At 45.1% G+C, this 16,008-nt stretch overlaps 1 protein-coding gene across 1 annotated transcript in view; it reads right to left on the bottom strand.

The window, feature by feature from the left end:
* The window catches only part of LOC135892820 (GON-4-like protein), a 51,442-nt gene extending 36,805 nt beyond the window's left edge, over positions 1–14,637 (bottom strand). Inside the window, exons 1-11 of the mRNA XM_065420616.1 lie at positions 14,564–14,637; positions 13,795–14,370; positions 9,732–9,953; positions 7,948–8,144; positions 6,431–6,505; positions 6,030–6,080; positions 5,526–5,576; positions 4,820–4,915; positions 3,076–3,195; positions 1,478–1,648; positions 324–516 (exon numbers count right to left, since the gene is read on the bottom strand). Of these exons, the coding sequence (XP_065276688.1) occupies positions 324–516; positions 1,478–1,648; positions 3,076–3,195; positions 4,820–4,915; positions 5,526–5,576; positions 6,030–6,080; positions 6,431–6,505; positions 7,948–8,144; positions 9,732–9,953; positions 13,795–14,344 (1,726 nt within the window). The 5' untranslated portion in view covers positions 14,345–14,370; positions 14,564–14,637. The remainder of the gene's footprint in view (positions 1–323; positions 517–1,477; positions 1,649–3,075; positions 3,196–4,819; positions 4,916–5,525; positions 5,577–6,029; positions 6,081–6,430; positions 6,506–7,947; positions 8,145–9,731; positions 9,954–13,794; positions 14,371–14,563) is intronic.
* Between the last annotated feature and the right edge of the window lie 1,371 nt (positions 14,638–16,008).

Here is a 16,008-nt window from a genome sequence, read left to right as displayed (position 1 = left end):
TATAGTGCAGTTGAAATGCACAACACCCTCATTATTACTCATGGGTAGCAGTTAGCATATATACTAGTACACGAGTCAATGCATGTTTAGCCTTGAAGAGAGGATTGAGCCTAGAACCAATACAACATAGACATGTGGAAGGTTAGCAAGGCTGTTGGCATGCAGAACATATCCATGTTACTAACCAAGCTAATGGCTGTACATGAGACTGCCTGGTATAGACAGGAAGAGAAAGCTTCAAGCTTCCCACAGAACTCTTAATCAAGGTCAGAGATGAAAATGTCCCCACCAATACCACTAAATAACCAGGTATTGCTGCGTACCCTCACTCTCCACATCATCAATCATGAGTCCCCCAAGCCATCTTTTCCAGTCTTCATCATCTGCAGTATTTGGGTCATACATGTCTGGTGTGATATCTGGGGCACGGAGCTCAGCCTCCAATTGACCAAGAGGAACATCCTTCAAGGGTCTCTTTGATCGGGTGCGGAAAGCAATGAGGCTATCATCCAAAGACTGAAACATGGAGAGAAAGCACAATGAAATCACAGCCGCCCCATTATTCTTCTAATTTCTTTGATGTCAGGCATTTCAGTGCAGCCAAAAAACCTGACACCAGAAAAATCTGATTCTTGACACAAAAAGATTCATGTTACTTTGTTGTTCCCTCCAAGAGTAACATTTAATTAATCTGTAGTTATTACACTAACATCACTTATAAATATCTTTTCAACATGCACCTCATTCAAACCTATTGCCTTAAGAGCTTTCTTCCCCTTCAATATTTTACTCCTTAGCAGTTGGTTTATCCTGTCCATCCCCGCTGCTCAGTTATCATCACAACAGCTCCTTTCCAAGACAGGAGCCGGACAGAACAACTTCTACTAGAGTCTGTATTATTGCAGCTCCATAGATTCACTGAAATACAATCATTAACCCACTACACCAGCCTCTTAGGTCTCTTGCTCCCAATTTTATAGTCTACTGCTTCCCTGCTGAGCCACAGTGTCACCTAAAGGGAGCAATTTACACGATCAGCTTAAATTTGGCAAATGTTACACTTTGTAAAAACAAGATTTATAAAATATAACAAAAAGAGAAACATTTCAACAATTTAAAAATTCCAAACACTTTAAAAGAAACATCTCCTGGAATGTTTTAATACCTGAGCAATATAGCGCAAAGAATGCAAATGTGAAACTGATGGAACTGATTTTCATTATCCGAGCTGAGAGAAATGCAGAGTGTAAACAAAGGGCATAATTAAGGAAAATTAATTGATTTGTACAATTCTCTCACTTTTAAGCATCTTAAAGTGTTAGCAATGTGCTTGATTGCAAAATTAAGTTGACAGCTTGTAGAGGGACTCAGCAGACAGGTTTTAGACAGTACAGATCAAACAACCACCTTCCATCAACAACAATACTGTTATACTTGCACCACAGTGTCATTTCTGTAGTATCCCTACTCACATTACCTGGTAGGAATCCATGCACACTGGGCTGGAGGCCAGTTCCTCATCCACAGCATGCAGCTTCTCCATAAAAGTGCTATCCCCGCTCTGTTTCGGTTTAGGTGGTGGTGGAGGTCCCATGGGAACCACTTCAGCACTAATATGCCTAATAAGGGGTGTAGAAACCTTCTCCACCTAATCAAAAGAAGTCCTTCATGTTAAAAATATTTTATTTAAGTCAGTCTCTCCAGGGCAGGGATTGTCTTTTTTCTGTTTGTATAATGCCTTGCACAATCAGGTGCTACTGCAATACAAAATAAAACACGGCATCGCAGGGGGAAATGGACTCTCCTGATTCTGGTAGACTTGATTTTTAGCAAGCATAGTGGTGAGAATGTAACTATTGAGAGCTCTGCAGGAGAGGAGAAAATTTCAAAGATTTCAGTCTAATCAGTTCCCAAAATTATCAGCTCTAGAAGCATTTTAACTATATGAGATTAAATTGGTGATAGGAGACAATGGCAGGGAGAAAGGGAGGGAGAGAAAAATCAGTACATTCACCATGTTGCCTCTGATCCCATACACTGTGCCATAGGTGAAGGGTTAATAATTGCTTCTGAAGAGAAAAGATAAGCAGCACCATATCCTTCCTGTTTACTGCAAAGAGCATCATTAAAAACAGAAAAACTAGGCTATTTGGGGAGGGTTGAGGGGTATGTGAATGTGGGGTCCCAGGAAGACCTAACTTCTAGAAAATACAGGCTCAAGAAACAGAATAAAAAGTTTTCACTCTTTAGAAGCCAGGGAAAGCCAGACTCACTCTTGCACATAGCACACAGCATTATCTGTTCTCATGATCACATATTCCCAACCTACAGTTGCATATGAGGGAATCAGACAAAATGAAGCTGTTAAAATCATGTTCCTTGCTCATCTCTTGAACAGATCATCCCCCCTTTTTTTTTTAATCCCTCCAATAACTCTCTTCCTTACACCAAATCAAATGTAAGCTTCTTGTCCTAATCTTCACAGCCCTTTCCAACTCTTTGCCTTTCTACTTATCCATTATATATCTCTTATCGCATCACCCACCTCCCCCATTCACATTCCTCCACCCACAATACCATCTTTGGCAGCCCACAGCCACCACAAACATTTTGGTACTTTTTTCCACACTACTCCTTATTCATAGAGACTCGCCCTGTGCTGATGCATAAGGTCGCTAATGTCTCTTTCAAATCTCTCCAAGGCCCATATCTGTCTCGATGCCTAAGAAATCATCCAATGTTTAATGGCTCAGCTGAGGTGCAGTAGGAGGAGTTAAGTACATGTATGTAACTAGAAAACATATTATATATATAATAAACTGCATATATTTTAACTGTCTCTCTCTCTCCGATTCTTTGTAAACTGCTATTCATAGATTATAAGCTCTTTGGGCATGGTTGTATCCACCTCTTTGTATAGCACCCATAACAATGGGACAGAGTCAAATCAGCACCTGAGTGCTACCATAATATAAATGTTAACAATCAACATTTATTATGGATTTCTCACTGGTGACTTATAATGAAAGACTGACGCTATTTCAGAAAGTACTGGAGCTTTGATGTTAACTGTACCTCAGATAGGGTTGCTCCCTCTTCATCTGTCTCTATCATATCTGATGATTGCCTTGTCCTAGATCGCTTTGCTCCCCGAGGAGAAGAGGCAGTGCTCTCCACATCACTTTCCAACAAGCTCTATAGAAGAAAAGCAAAGCAAAACACAGTCAAGTAATTTTGCAATCACTAACGTACCCTTTTTCAACTAATATCTCATTCCAGTGATTTTCTTTTAACATAATGAAGTCAAAGTCTCAGTATACTATGAAGGAAAGAATGAACCAAAACCAGTAGGATAATCTTTCAGGGTGGACACCAAAGGATGAACCTTAGAAAAAGGTTGGAGTGAGGTTCTGGAACAGCCTCCCAACAGGAGTTGTTAGGGCACACACCTTTAATTAGTTTTAAGGGATCTGGATAAATGTACATGTGGTATTGTATGATGGGGTTGTTTGTGATGGTAGCAGGTAGGGCTCAGCACTCCTGAGGGTCCCTTCTGGTTTCTATCTATCTGATGTTCCTAAAAAGCTCATGCCTTCGGGGGTGCAGCTGTTCACCTGCAAGCGTCAGGAAGGGATTCCCCACCCAGTATATTCTGGGTTGGTTTGTCTGTCTGCTTCCTGTGAAGCATCAGAGATGGCCACAGCTGGAGATATGACATTGGACGGGGTGGGACAGTGCTCTGAGGTAGTACTAAGAATTCTGTCTCTCAGATGCTTGCCTGGTTGGTTCTTGCTCACAGGATCTAACTGATTGCTATATGTGGGGTCAGGAGCAAATTTTCACCCAGGTCAGACTGACAGGAACCTCGGGGTTTTTTTTGCCTTCCTCTACCACATGGGCTGCGAGTCACTTGCCAGGATTACCTGGGTATATCTCACGTAACCATTGGTGTGCCTCAGTCCCTCCTAGTCTCTGCCTGTGGGATGTAATAGTTCAGACTCCTGAGGGCTAGAATATCTTGATTCAATTTCTGTTGTGGGATTTAGTGTGCAGGTGCTGGGTGGCATTGGTTGTCTGTGATATACAGGAAGTCAGACTGGATGACCTGGTGGTCCCTTCTGGCCTTAAATTCTATGACTCTATTAACCAGACTCTCCTACATCCCAGGGCAGTGCCCTAACCACTGAGTTAGAGCATAATTCTCGCTCTCTCTAAGGCCCAGTGAATATTTAAACATTTTATGCAAACTAGAAAAGCTTCAACAGGAGAGACAGAGACCCTCCCCAGAATAACTCATGCCCCAACAATTAGGGCACTCACCCAAGACATGAAAAACCTGGGTTCAAGCTGCAGATCCTCTCAGGAAGAATGGGGATTTGAACCGAGGTCTCCCACATCCTGGATGAGGGCTCTAACCACTGAGGATTAAAAGGGGGGTGGGGGGAGGGAGGGAGAGAAACAACCTCTGACTCATTTTGTGCAGGACCTAATCCAGTAGGTGTGCTCTAAGGCAGCCTCTGAGCACACATACCAGATTGGACCCTGTAGGCACCATAGATGGGGGAACACTCAGTTTGAAGATTCTGCTAGGACCTAGGTGTGAGCTAGGCGCCCAGGCACCAGGACTTAGGTGGCTGTGCACATACCCCCTGGCAGATTTTTAGGTACCTAGGGACTTTATCAGCAGCAACTCAGCCACCTACGGAATTAGACAGCAGCTGATTTTGAATATCTATATTTTGGATTTGGGTACCTAAAGTGGCTGTTCGGCATTTAAATCCCTTTGTGGATATAATCAGATGTGTTTAGCCATATTTACCTCTTCAGCAGTCTCATCCTCATCCTCATCCTCAGGCTGGTATTCCTCATCAGATGAATCATCTTCTTCAAGGGGAATGTCCACAAACTGAGGAGGCTGCAGTGAAACCAAGGGAAATATAAGAACTTTACAGGTTTAAGCTAAAAGTTTTACGGTTTCAAATGCCCATACCACAGGACATGTGTGGAGAAGCTCAGAGAAGGAGCCAAGATAAGGAGAGAGGCTCCAGAGGATGTGGAACTGTATCCAAGTAAGGCTTGTGGAATGGGTGGATTCAGAGGTGCAAGGACAGGCCCAATTTACAATATTAAAAAGCCACTGAATGAGCTCACAGCATCTCATATTGCACATACCTAGTCTATGAAACCACATGCTTCTAGCACTGATACCCTTGTCAGCCTATTGTTTGTTACACTCGTTGCATCATATGTAAAATTAGACTGTCAACTCTCTGAGATAGGCAGTGCCCAGCCCTCAGTGGGGTCTCTGGGCAGTACCACAATACACATAATAAAACACAGAAGAGGAAAACAAGCTAAAAGTCAGGAGAAGGGACAGTCAGAGAGAAACAAAAGGCCAAAGATGTGAGCCCAAGGTGAATCAGATGAGTATATTCACTGGAGGTTTTTGTGTAGGGATGCAAATCTGCTTGCAACAGACTCTGCAGACAAAGGAAACAGCACAGATTCACCTTTCAGTTGCTAACCTTGATCTCATTAGCCTTCTTAATTGGAGAAATATTCCATGCAGGGATTACCTAATGGAAATAAAACTATTATTAATAATCCGTGTAACATCAGATTTCATAGTGTTAAAACAAAGGACCATCTGCGTTTTGTGATCCTATTTCCCCAATTACCCAAGTAACATCTGACCTTAAAATATAAGCTTTCTAAACCGCTCAGCAGATTTGGGCGTCAGGCAACAACTCCCTCCTATATTAGATACTCTAAGTTCACTTTGTGCACTTTACCCACTCCAGCTCTGATCTGGTACATTTCTGTTCATCTCTAAGGAATCCCTATTTTCTTTATTTAAGATCACTACAAATATGGGCACACGCACACACTTCACCTTGTAAAATTTTTTAGTCTTAGGAATAGTTCACAGAAAGCATCCTCGGTCTACAGTTCCTACTGCCCCAGAGGTCAGTAAAGCATCTTCTATCCTTTCCCAAACCAATGGGAAAAAATGCAAATGACATACTCACCACTCCTTTCTCCACAACTTCCTTCAGTTTAGAGCGAGTCATTTTTGGCTCCTAAAAGAGTTAAAAAGAAAGCAAACTCTTAGCTATAACATTTTTCACCAGTCTCTCTTTATGGAAAATGTCTTTGTTTCTTGTTGCTACACCACCTGTCTGACATGGTGGGCATGACATCTCTGCACTAAACTCTATACCTGATGATTCTGTTTAGCAGCTAGGTTCCAACAGAGCAGTTAGTGTCTCAAACTGCCTAAACATATTGCAATACAAGTTCTCCCACGATCCTACCTTTAGCCTCTTCTCTCCCCACATCAGATCACTAGCAAGATTCAACAGTCAGAGCAGCGTCTGAAGGTACCATGCATATGGATAGATAGCAATGGGGGGGAAAGCTTGTTACTCACAAACATGGGCATGTCTTCTGTCTCACTGATGGCTGCTTTCATCATGGCAACCACATGCTCATTTGTGATCACTTCCTGCAGGAACATAAAAATTGGCTTCAAGTCTCCTTTTTTATTTTTGTTGTGAAAAAGAATCAGACCTCAGCTCAAAATAATCTTGGAAATGTGGTGGGAGGTGGAAAGAGGACAAGAAAATATTAAGTGCTCCTCTTATGATAAAGTGCAGGGCCTGCATTACATGCAAAGATTCTGTAGAATGAACCTATCAAACTTTCTAATGCTATTAGGAGGGACAACAGTGCAGTCTATACACACATCAGCTCTGTTCTTCTCACATAATGTAAAATCCCAAATTTGCTGGTTTTAAGAACATGAGAAAAGCTACTGTGGGGCAGCACTGGAGAATTTGCATCTTAAAACATACATTCACACATGTAAGACTGAGAGTATGGATCTATTCCACTGCTCCAGGGCAAGTTTAATGCTACAACATTTCAGAGCACACTGATTATTAGAGAAGAGAGATACAAAAAAACAAAACTGAAAAACAAAGGAGAGCTTATAGAAACTAAAAATTGAGGAGATAAGACGAGATCAGAGACTCTGGCTCCTGAATCCAAATATTGTAACTAAATTGCCAGCATGGGGCGCTCTGGGAAGCAAATGACCACATCAGCGCCAGGCTGTAGAGGAAGGTAAACTTATTGCATTCTGACATTTACATAGTAATAACTAGAGAATCTGCCTGAAACAAACAGTGGCAGTCACTTGTCACTATAGAGAGAATGGACAAAGGACAAATTCCTGTGACCATCAGGCATGGAACATTATTGGAATGCAAAGAAAAGCTTAAAATAAGCAGTATAAATTATTATTTTGAAAACAGCATTGCTGTTCCCTAGGCTCAGTTCAGGGATGACTGGAATCTGACAACAAGTGCTTCACTACAGAATTAGCTGGCTCAAGTTTTGCACTAGGTAGCTCCGGGGATGTGGATTTTCTCTCCACTACAATTCATTCCCATGTGGAAATTGTGTGATAGTATAAAAATATTTTAAAAATCAGTAGGCGGCCTTTGTCACTAAGTACACTACATTTCCATTAACAGTCCCACCAGAATTCCTGAAGACCTTTACCAAGAAACCCAGTCCTCTCAGAAAATATGAGGTTTGTACATTCCCAGTTTATGTCCTCTCATCCCATCTTAATAGCTCGTGCCTTTGTCCTGGACATCTCAGGTGTGGTACAACCATTTGCAAAAGATCACGCCACAGGAAGTAAAAGATTAACATCTGCTAATGACAATGTAAGTGACCGAGTTCTGGATCAATTCCACCTATAACAATAGATAGCTCTAGCTTTACTAGTCTGTGAATCATTACTGTGTTTACCCGGTTTATAAAATCCTGTGCAATCCTATAGGCTAACCTCAGCCTAGCCAGCATTTTCCCAGGAAGATACACAGGGTCTATTCCTTTTCTTAGTACTGACATACATCTCCACTCCACCCCACTCACATGGAGGATATTTCGCACATTGACGACGGTCAAGTTGTGCTGTTTCGCTCCATCTTCTAAGGTGCGATCAAGCATGTCATCTAGTTTGATGTCACAAGCCAAGGACGCCTCCTCTTCTTGGCCTCTCTCTTCACGTTTACGTTTGGTTGCCTTCCTCCTCTTCTTCCTTCTCTCACCTTCCTCTAAATCTTGCTCCTCTGCAGATTACCAATAAACAATTCAGTTTCAAAATACAAGACTCAACCTCCCACTCAGGCAGTGGGACTCTCCAGAAGATAGAATGCAGCAGACATTAACAGGTCTCATCTGCTTTCCACCTACTGATCACGAATAGGAACCATGAGTCACTAAAACATTGGTATTTTAACCTGCTCCTATGCATGTTATAACTAGCGCAGGAGGTCGGGGGGGGGTGTCAAACTCACTCTTCGGGAGAAAGATGGATTCCATCTTTAGTTACAGTATGTGGGCTGGAACATAATTTTATAACCACATACAACCCGAATCCACAACAGACTCAGACAGACAAGAGTGCACTGATCCTTCACAACCACGAGAGCTAAGAACACATTTTTCAAATGGAAGACTCAGATATTGAAAAATCTGAACAAATCACAGAGGCCACAAATACATTAAGCTAGGTATTTGACATCTATGCTCTAGCGACTTCACAGAGCTGCCATACTAGCCACCTTCCCTCCTCCTGAAGGAGTTGCCATGAAGCAACCATGCAGTCAGGCTGCAAATCAGGAAAATCCTGGAACCCAGCACCAGCGGGCAGGGGTGAAAGTGAGCCGGTACGGGCAGGTACTCAATACCAGTAAGAACCCGCACCAGCCCATACCCAGACCACATTAAAGCGCTGCTGTGGCAGCACTTTAATGTCCCTGCCCCATTTGCCTCCCCTGTCAGCAGCCCTGCTGACAGGGGGGGAGGGGAGGATGGGCAGCAACGTTAAAGCACTGCCGCGGCAGCACTTTAAGGACAGTCCTTTGCCGCGGCAGCACTTTAACGTTCCTGCGCCCCCACCCCAGTCGGCAGGGAGCGCAGCAATGTTAAAGTGGTACCGTGGCAAAGGGCCCTGCAGCGCTTTAATGTCCCTGCCCCATTGGCCCCCCCTCCCCCGCAGCCTCTGACAGGCGGGGTGGGGGGGCAAAGGGAGCAGTTGCTCTGGGGCTGGCGATTTAAAAGGGCCTGGGGCTCTGGATGCTGCTGCTGCTAGCGCAGCAGCGGCATCCGGAGCCCCAGGCCTTTTAAATCAACACGGGAGCCCCGGATGGCGCGGGCCAGGCAGCCTGAAAGGGCTGGTTGGGGGATGCTGACCCACAGCCCCGCCCCTTCCGCCCAAGGCCCCGTCCCTTCCGGGGGCCGGAGCCGCCCCCCCACCCCCCGGGCCTGTACCAGTAAGTAGCCTACCTTACTTTCACCCTTGCCAGTGGGTTAGAAAACTTATCAGACTTAAAATGCTTCTCAAGCCTAAGTGTATTGCTGACTCAGGAGAAGAGAAGAGCAGCATCCAAGCTCTTCTCTTAGGAGGCCAGTGTTTGGGCAATAAGTGAGACGACCACTGCAGGGATCAACTCTAGTTTGTTTCAGAACATGCTCCTCACTGGGCCCCTGAGGCTTAGTCAGCTACTGAATTACAGTGCAGAAGTTTAATATTTCATTCAAAATGGCTGAACCCAAAGGCTGGATTCCTACCCCAGTTTTGTGCTTCCTTTCCAGAGAATTTCTAGTTGTACTGTGTCACCATGTCACAGGTTCTCCTCCTGCAAGACACTTACCCAGTGGAATAAACAGCCCAACGTTCTCAGTTTCCTCATCAGTCTGCTGCAGCTGCTCCCCTGTTTTGGTGTTTTTCAATGTCTTGATCGTGGCAGGAGCTTTAATCGGCACCAGCAAGGAACTTTTCACTTGGGCCACTTGTTTTGGAGAGTGGTTGTCAGATGGATGGGGGTGTCTCTGCAAAATTACTTCTACCCCTGTATGCAGTTTAGGAGATTTCCCTGCAAACAGCATATATTAGGGTCATTTTGTTTAAGGTGCTTCTCTCCAGTTAGCTTTTCCTCTTTTGCACAAACCTATGATCCAAATACAGTAGGGATTCCACAAACCCTACAACAATATAGGTCTCATGGGTTCACTATTCAAAGCTTGTGAACTTCAGAAAAATGGGTCACCTAGGCTTCTGATGCTGCCTCATCACTTCTACCACTCATTTAAAAAAGTAGACACCCATATAGATTCATAGATTCTAGGACTGGAAGGGACCTCGAGAGGTCATCAAGTCCAGTCCCCTGCCCGCATGGCAGGACCAAATACTGTCTAGACCATCCCTGATAGACATTTATCTAACCTACTCTTAAATATCTCCAGAGATGGAGATTCCACAACCTCCCTAGGCAATTTATTCCAGTGTTTAACCACCCTGACAGTTAGGAACTTTTTCCTAATGTCCAACCTAGACCTCCCTTGCTGCAGTTTAAGCCCATTGCTTCTTGTTCTATCCTTAGAGGCTAAGGTGAACAAGTTTTCTCCCTCCTCCTTATGACACCCTTTTAGATACCTGAAAACTGCTATCATGTCCCCTCTCAGTCTTCTCTTTTCCAAACTAAACAAACCCAATTCTTTCAGCCTTCCTTCATAGGTCATGTTCTCAAGACCTTTAATCATTCTTGTTGCTCTTCTCTGGACCCTCTCCAATTTCTCCACATCTTTCTTGAAATGCGGTGCCCAGAACTGGACACAATACTCCAGCTGAGGCCTAACCAGAGCAGAGTAGAGCGGAAGAATGACTTCTCGTGTCTTGCTCACAACACACCTGTTAATACATCCCAGAATCACGTTTGCTTTTTTTGCAACAGCATCACACTGTTGACTCATATTTAGCTTGTGGTCCACTATAACCCCTAGATCCCTTTCTGCCGTACTCCTTCCTAGACAGTCTCTTCCCATTCTGTATGTGTGAAACTGATTTTGTATAAGTTGAACAAGTAATAAGTGCTTTTGCTACCTCCTGGATTTTAATCACAAGTGTTCAGATATATTAGAAATCACAAAAACTCCTTTAAATACATAAGTCATATAGTGTCAGGAAAAAATGATGGTGTGAACAAGCTGACAAATTAGCATTTTGCCTACATCATAGTTTCTCCGTGCTCCCTGTGATACACTATGGTTCTGAAGTCTCTCCTGCCACTTGATGTCACAAAACCCAAGTGTTGTAATAAATCTGTATAAAGTTATAAACTTGCATTACAGCCTAGGGAAGGTCTTGCTAGGGATTGTGGTGGCTTCCCATTACAAGCCCTAACAAGATGGACCTAATCTTTCACCTGTGTGAAAGAATACTATTCTGAGAATGAAAATATAGGGTGACAACTCACGCACAGACCACCAATAGCAAGAAATGTCCGAAAGGACATTTGGTTGCATTTTGGTCAGTTTTTACACATATCTAGCCAAATGTTTATTTTTTAAAAGTAATGCAAGGATGATCACTTAGCTAGTAAGCAGTGTAGTTGTAGCCATGTCGGTCCCAAGATATTAGAGAGACACCAGCAGAAGTTTGTCCACTAAAAGATATTACCTCACCCACCCTGTCTATTTAGCTAGTATTTAGACAGCACTTTCAAAATGCAGATATTTGTTTTGAAGACAATCTTAAATCATACAAAGTATTTTACACTGTACATTACCTGTGAAACTTACTGATACAAGATATTGAGTCCAACCACTTAGTAGGGTTCATAAAGGTTAAACTCAAATGGATAATGAGGACATCAGTTACATTAGACAGGATAACTAGGGAGTTGCAACACTTCCAGCTTGTGTAGACTGAGCTTACTGCACACCAAGGGCTCCTTGCATCGCTGTATTCTACCCAAGGCCCTGTGTGACATCCTCCTACCTCTCTCTATTTCAGGGACTCCCTGCAACTTCTCCCCCCCCCCCCCCCCCCCCGCATTCTCCTCTCCCCCAGTAGCAGGAACTCTGTGTGTCCCCCATCCTCCCCTCAGCAGAGTTCCCCATTCTCTGTCCCCAGCTGGGGCTCTGTGTACATCCCCATGCTGCCCATACCAATGTCCATCAATCCCCCGCCCCCAGGGGATCTGTGCACCTTCCTAGTCCTCCCTCTACTCATCCCAAGTTCCCCTATTTGCCTCCTATAGCAGGTGCTCTGTGTGCACTGCCATTAACCCCTTCTCCCTCATTCCCCACTTTTTCATGCTAGGAGCTCTGTGACCTTCTTCCCCCATCCCCATACCTGGGTCCTCCAATTTGCCACATGCCAAGGATTCTGTGTGCCCCATTCTCCCCCCCACCCTTGCCAGGGTCTGTGTGCATGCCCTCTTCCTCACTTTCTCCCATGACCCGCATCCCCCATTATTTTTCTGTCTGGGAGATAAGTCATTCAGGGTATCATCATGTTAAATTCTATGGGTAAGATGAGATAGGATATTGTTATTCTGGAGGTGTTAATGGGTGCTATCAACCAACCGTTTGACCGACAAACAATTGCAAAGGTGCCTGAAGATGGCAGAGACTCCCATGTGTCCTCCATTTTACCTTTTTCTCATACTCCCCAAAAATCAACAGGCCTGTTGGCCACTGATGCCTAGAACATTCCCTGAGATTTTGGAATTCATTGTACAAAAGTGTTCAAAAGTTATCATATTACACACAGACAGACAGAAATGCAATCAAGTTGAGCGTAAAGCCTTTGCAAGCTCAGCCAAAATTGTGTAAATGATGTAACGCTCAATGCTTCAGGACATAACCCAATCACTAACAACCTGACATTAGAAAGAAGTTGCTTCTTAGCACCTATTACTGTCCAATGTCAGAAATAAACCTCAAGTTCTCCCCCAGTTCCCCATGACTTTTCAAAAAAATAATAGTCAAAACAAAAGTATGTTTACCAACTTCCATAATACCTCATAATGCAAGTCAACCAGGACGCTCATTTTTATATGCTCAAAAGTAACAAGTGTTTCCTTATCTGATTTTTATCAACAGATAGGAAGTACCCTATCAGATTAAAGTAATGCTTCCTCTAGTCCAATATCCTGTCCCCAACTATGGTGGATACTCATATGTTTCAGAAGCAGATGTAAGAAATCCTGCAATGGAATAACTTGCCCACAGAAGAAGTTTCTTCCTAACCCCTCAGTAGATGGCTGGCTTATGCCTAAAGCACCATGGTTTATATCCCTTCTAAAAGAAACTTTTATCGTACCAAATAAACTCTGGATATTCTTATCCCCATAAACAGATTATCTTTTTTTGACTCCTATTAAACTCTGGACCTCAATAATATCTAGTGGCAATGAGTTCCCTGGATTAAATGTTGTGGGAAACAGCTATTTCCTTTCATATTTTAAACATGTTGTCCTTTCAATTTTATTAAATAATATCTTATTCTCTCTGACTTTCTAATTCTTTGGTTTTTTCCTCTTTCTTCTGAAGATTTTCTGCCTTGGACAGAACAAGAAAGTGGCTCTAAGAGCTAAATTGTAGTCTCCTTCCTGACAAACACCGCCACTCCCAGAACTAACAAAGCATGTGGAACAACACCACTTATTCAACTGGTTTCTGCTGCATCCCATTCCCCATCCTTTATCTATATATTGGCTATCTAGATAATAAGGGGTTGAATTTCAAAACTGACGCACTCTTGTAATAAGAGCTTAAATTCAAGAGTTTATATTTCAGCAGGGCTAAAAATCAGATCAAACATTCTATGAGGCAGAGACCTAATCCCCTTTTGTTTGTAAAATACCTCGTGTGCATCTGCTGCTGTGTAAATAATGACAGCAGCAAGCAACCCATATCAAATTAATTTACCTTCTTCAGTGAATTCTTGATCCTTACCCTGCTCAAGAAATTCAGTTGCCGACGCAGTTTCTTTTGTGTTCTGTTGACCTTCACCACTGTCCTGACTGAGATCTGATCTACGTTTCACTGTGATTCTTTTCCCACTCCTCAAGAAATTCTCCACTGGTTCTTTCCAAGCCCTTTGGCTACACACCTGGGAGGTCCCTTTTCCCGGGATTATGTTTCCTTTAGAGGCTCCACCATCAGTGGTTTCCAAAAAGGGCAAATCCTCATCCAGTATGATAGCAGTGCTTGCAGAACACACAGGCTGTGCGCCAGTCTTGTCGGCAGCTGACACGGGCTGAGTATCAGTGATGTTGCTCACTCGCCAGTGCTTTGACACAGAGTCTCTGAGCTCCTCAGCGCCGCTAGGATTAGAAGACTCCAGTTTAACAGACTCCGCATCTGAGAGGAGAGCTGCACACTCCTTGTGATAGCTCAAGTCGACGGAAGGACTCTGGGGCCCCACAGCAACAGCTCTTCTCTTCTTGCAGGGCAACATCTTCAACGAGTGCGACATTGTGCTACCAATCCCCCAGCTCCACCCTGAAAGAACAAGTGCAATTTCTTACCACAGCAAAGCCCACCCCTGGACATGAGACCGGGGCCCTCCCCCATAGCTATACCCACGACAACCCCTCCCGGGCGGCCCGGCCTCAGCGGTCAGACCCAGGAGCCCGCCTGGCGGTACCCCCGGTTTACAATAACGGGAACCTAAGCGTCCCACAACGCCACGAACCGGGAAACCGTAACCCCCACGCCGCCCAGACTCTTCAGGTCCATCTTCCCGTCCCGCTTGCCGCCGCTTCCTCCAACGGGAAACGGAAATTACGTCCGGACTCCCGTGTGGAGAACAGCGCGCGCGCCGGCACCGCCATGTTTGTTTGGGAGCAAAGGAAAACGAGCCGCCATAGTTCCGGGCGGAAGGTAAGTAGGGCGCCGCCATAATTGTTCCGGGCATGGGGGAGGGGGCGAAAGTATGACCGCCAACTTTAGGGGGGGGGAGGGGAAGAGGGGAGAAAAGGAGAGCCGCCATGATTGCTACAGACCGAGCTGGGGTCGCTGCCCGGGTTCTTGGGTATGTAGCTGAGACCCCTGCCATGTTAGTTTGGTGAAGAGACGGTGGGGCGCCGGCACCGTCGTAGGGTGCAGAGCTAAGGAGCCGCCATGTTGGTTGTTTTCCGTCTCTTTACCGCGCTAGGAGCGTCTCCTGCGGAGGTTTATTCCCTCCGCCCCACGCGTGCGTTGTGTGGGAACAGAACAGACCGGAATCCGAGGCTGGAACATCTGCCTCGGGGGGGCAGACCATGTATGTTACACACGAGAGGCTTTGGGGAGACTAAAATCTGGTATAAACGGCACAGTTCCGCGCGAGGGGTCTGCGCCTGCTCGGGTGCGGCTCGCAGGCGATACTGAATTGGTCCTTACAGCCTCTGCGTCACTGAGCGACTGTGTCTTGCCCGAACTCACACAGAGGGAGCCTAGAGTGAAGCAGGCTTCTCCCAAAGCCCAGGCCAGTGCCCTGCCCTAACCCTTCTTCACTTTGTCCTAAGTCCTTGATCTCTTGCTGTCTCTTTCGCACAAACCCACCCTCCAACCGCCCACCCTCTCTTTTGCTATTATATCCGATTTATTGCATAGTACGATTCATTGCCCTCAGTTTGCTACAACTGGAATGATCCGGTATGGGACATGTCCCCTTCCAACTCTGCGGGAAAGATCTACCCCTACAACACCCAGTGCAAGCTAACACACAGGGAGGGGGATATCTCCAGCATGGGCTGTATCACTTCCTTAGCCCCCGCCCAGTGCAGTAACCCGCCCTAGATGCACATACTACCACCCTAATGTGAGATAAACCAACTCCCTAATCCCCCCTCCCCGCCCCGCCGTATATAAATACCCCCACCCAGTGTGGGATAGACCGCCGCCCAGGCCCTGCGCTGGCTATACACCCTGTGTGGGATACCCTGTCTCCCTGCCCGGCTTGCCGGTGGAATACACTCCTCAACCTCGCAACCCTGGTGCTGGATACGCCCGCCTGTTGCCAATGTGGGTACTATAGGGTAAGCGAATCCACAGACATCTGCCCACCCCGTCACGGTCGGCGTTTGGGCGGAGTTTCCTCTTCGGGTGACATCGGAGAGGGGCGGAGACTAATCCCCAGATCGTTCTTTGTGGGCG

Source organism: Emys orbicularis, chromosome 20 (genome assembly GCF_028017835.1).
Source record: "Emys orbicularis isolate rEmyOrb1 chromosome 20, rEmyOrb1.hap1, whole genome shotgun sequence".
NCBI classification, from domain to species: Eukaryota; Metazoa; Chordata; order Testudines; family Emydidae; genus Emys; species Emys orbicularis.
This window is presented reverse-complemented; position numbering and strand designations above follow the sequence as displayed.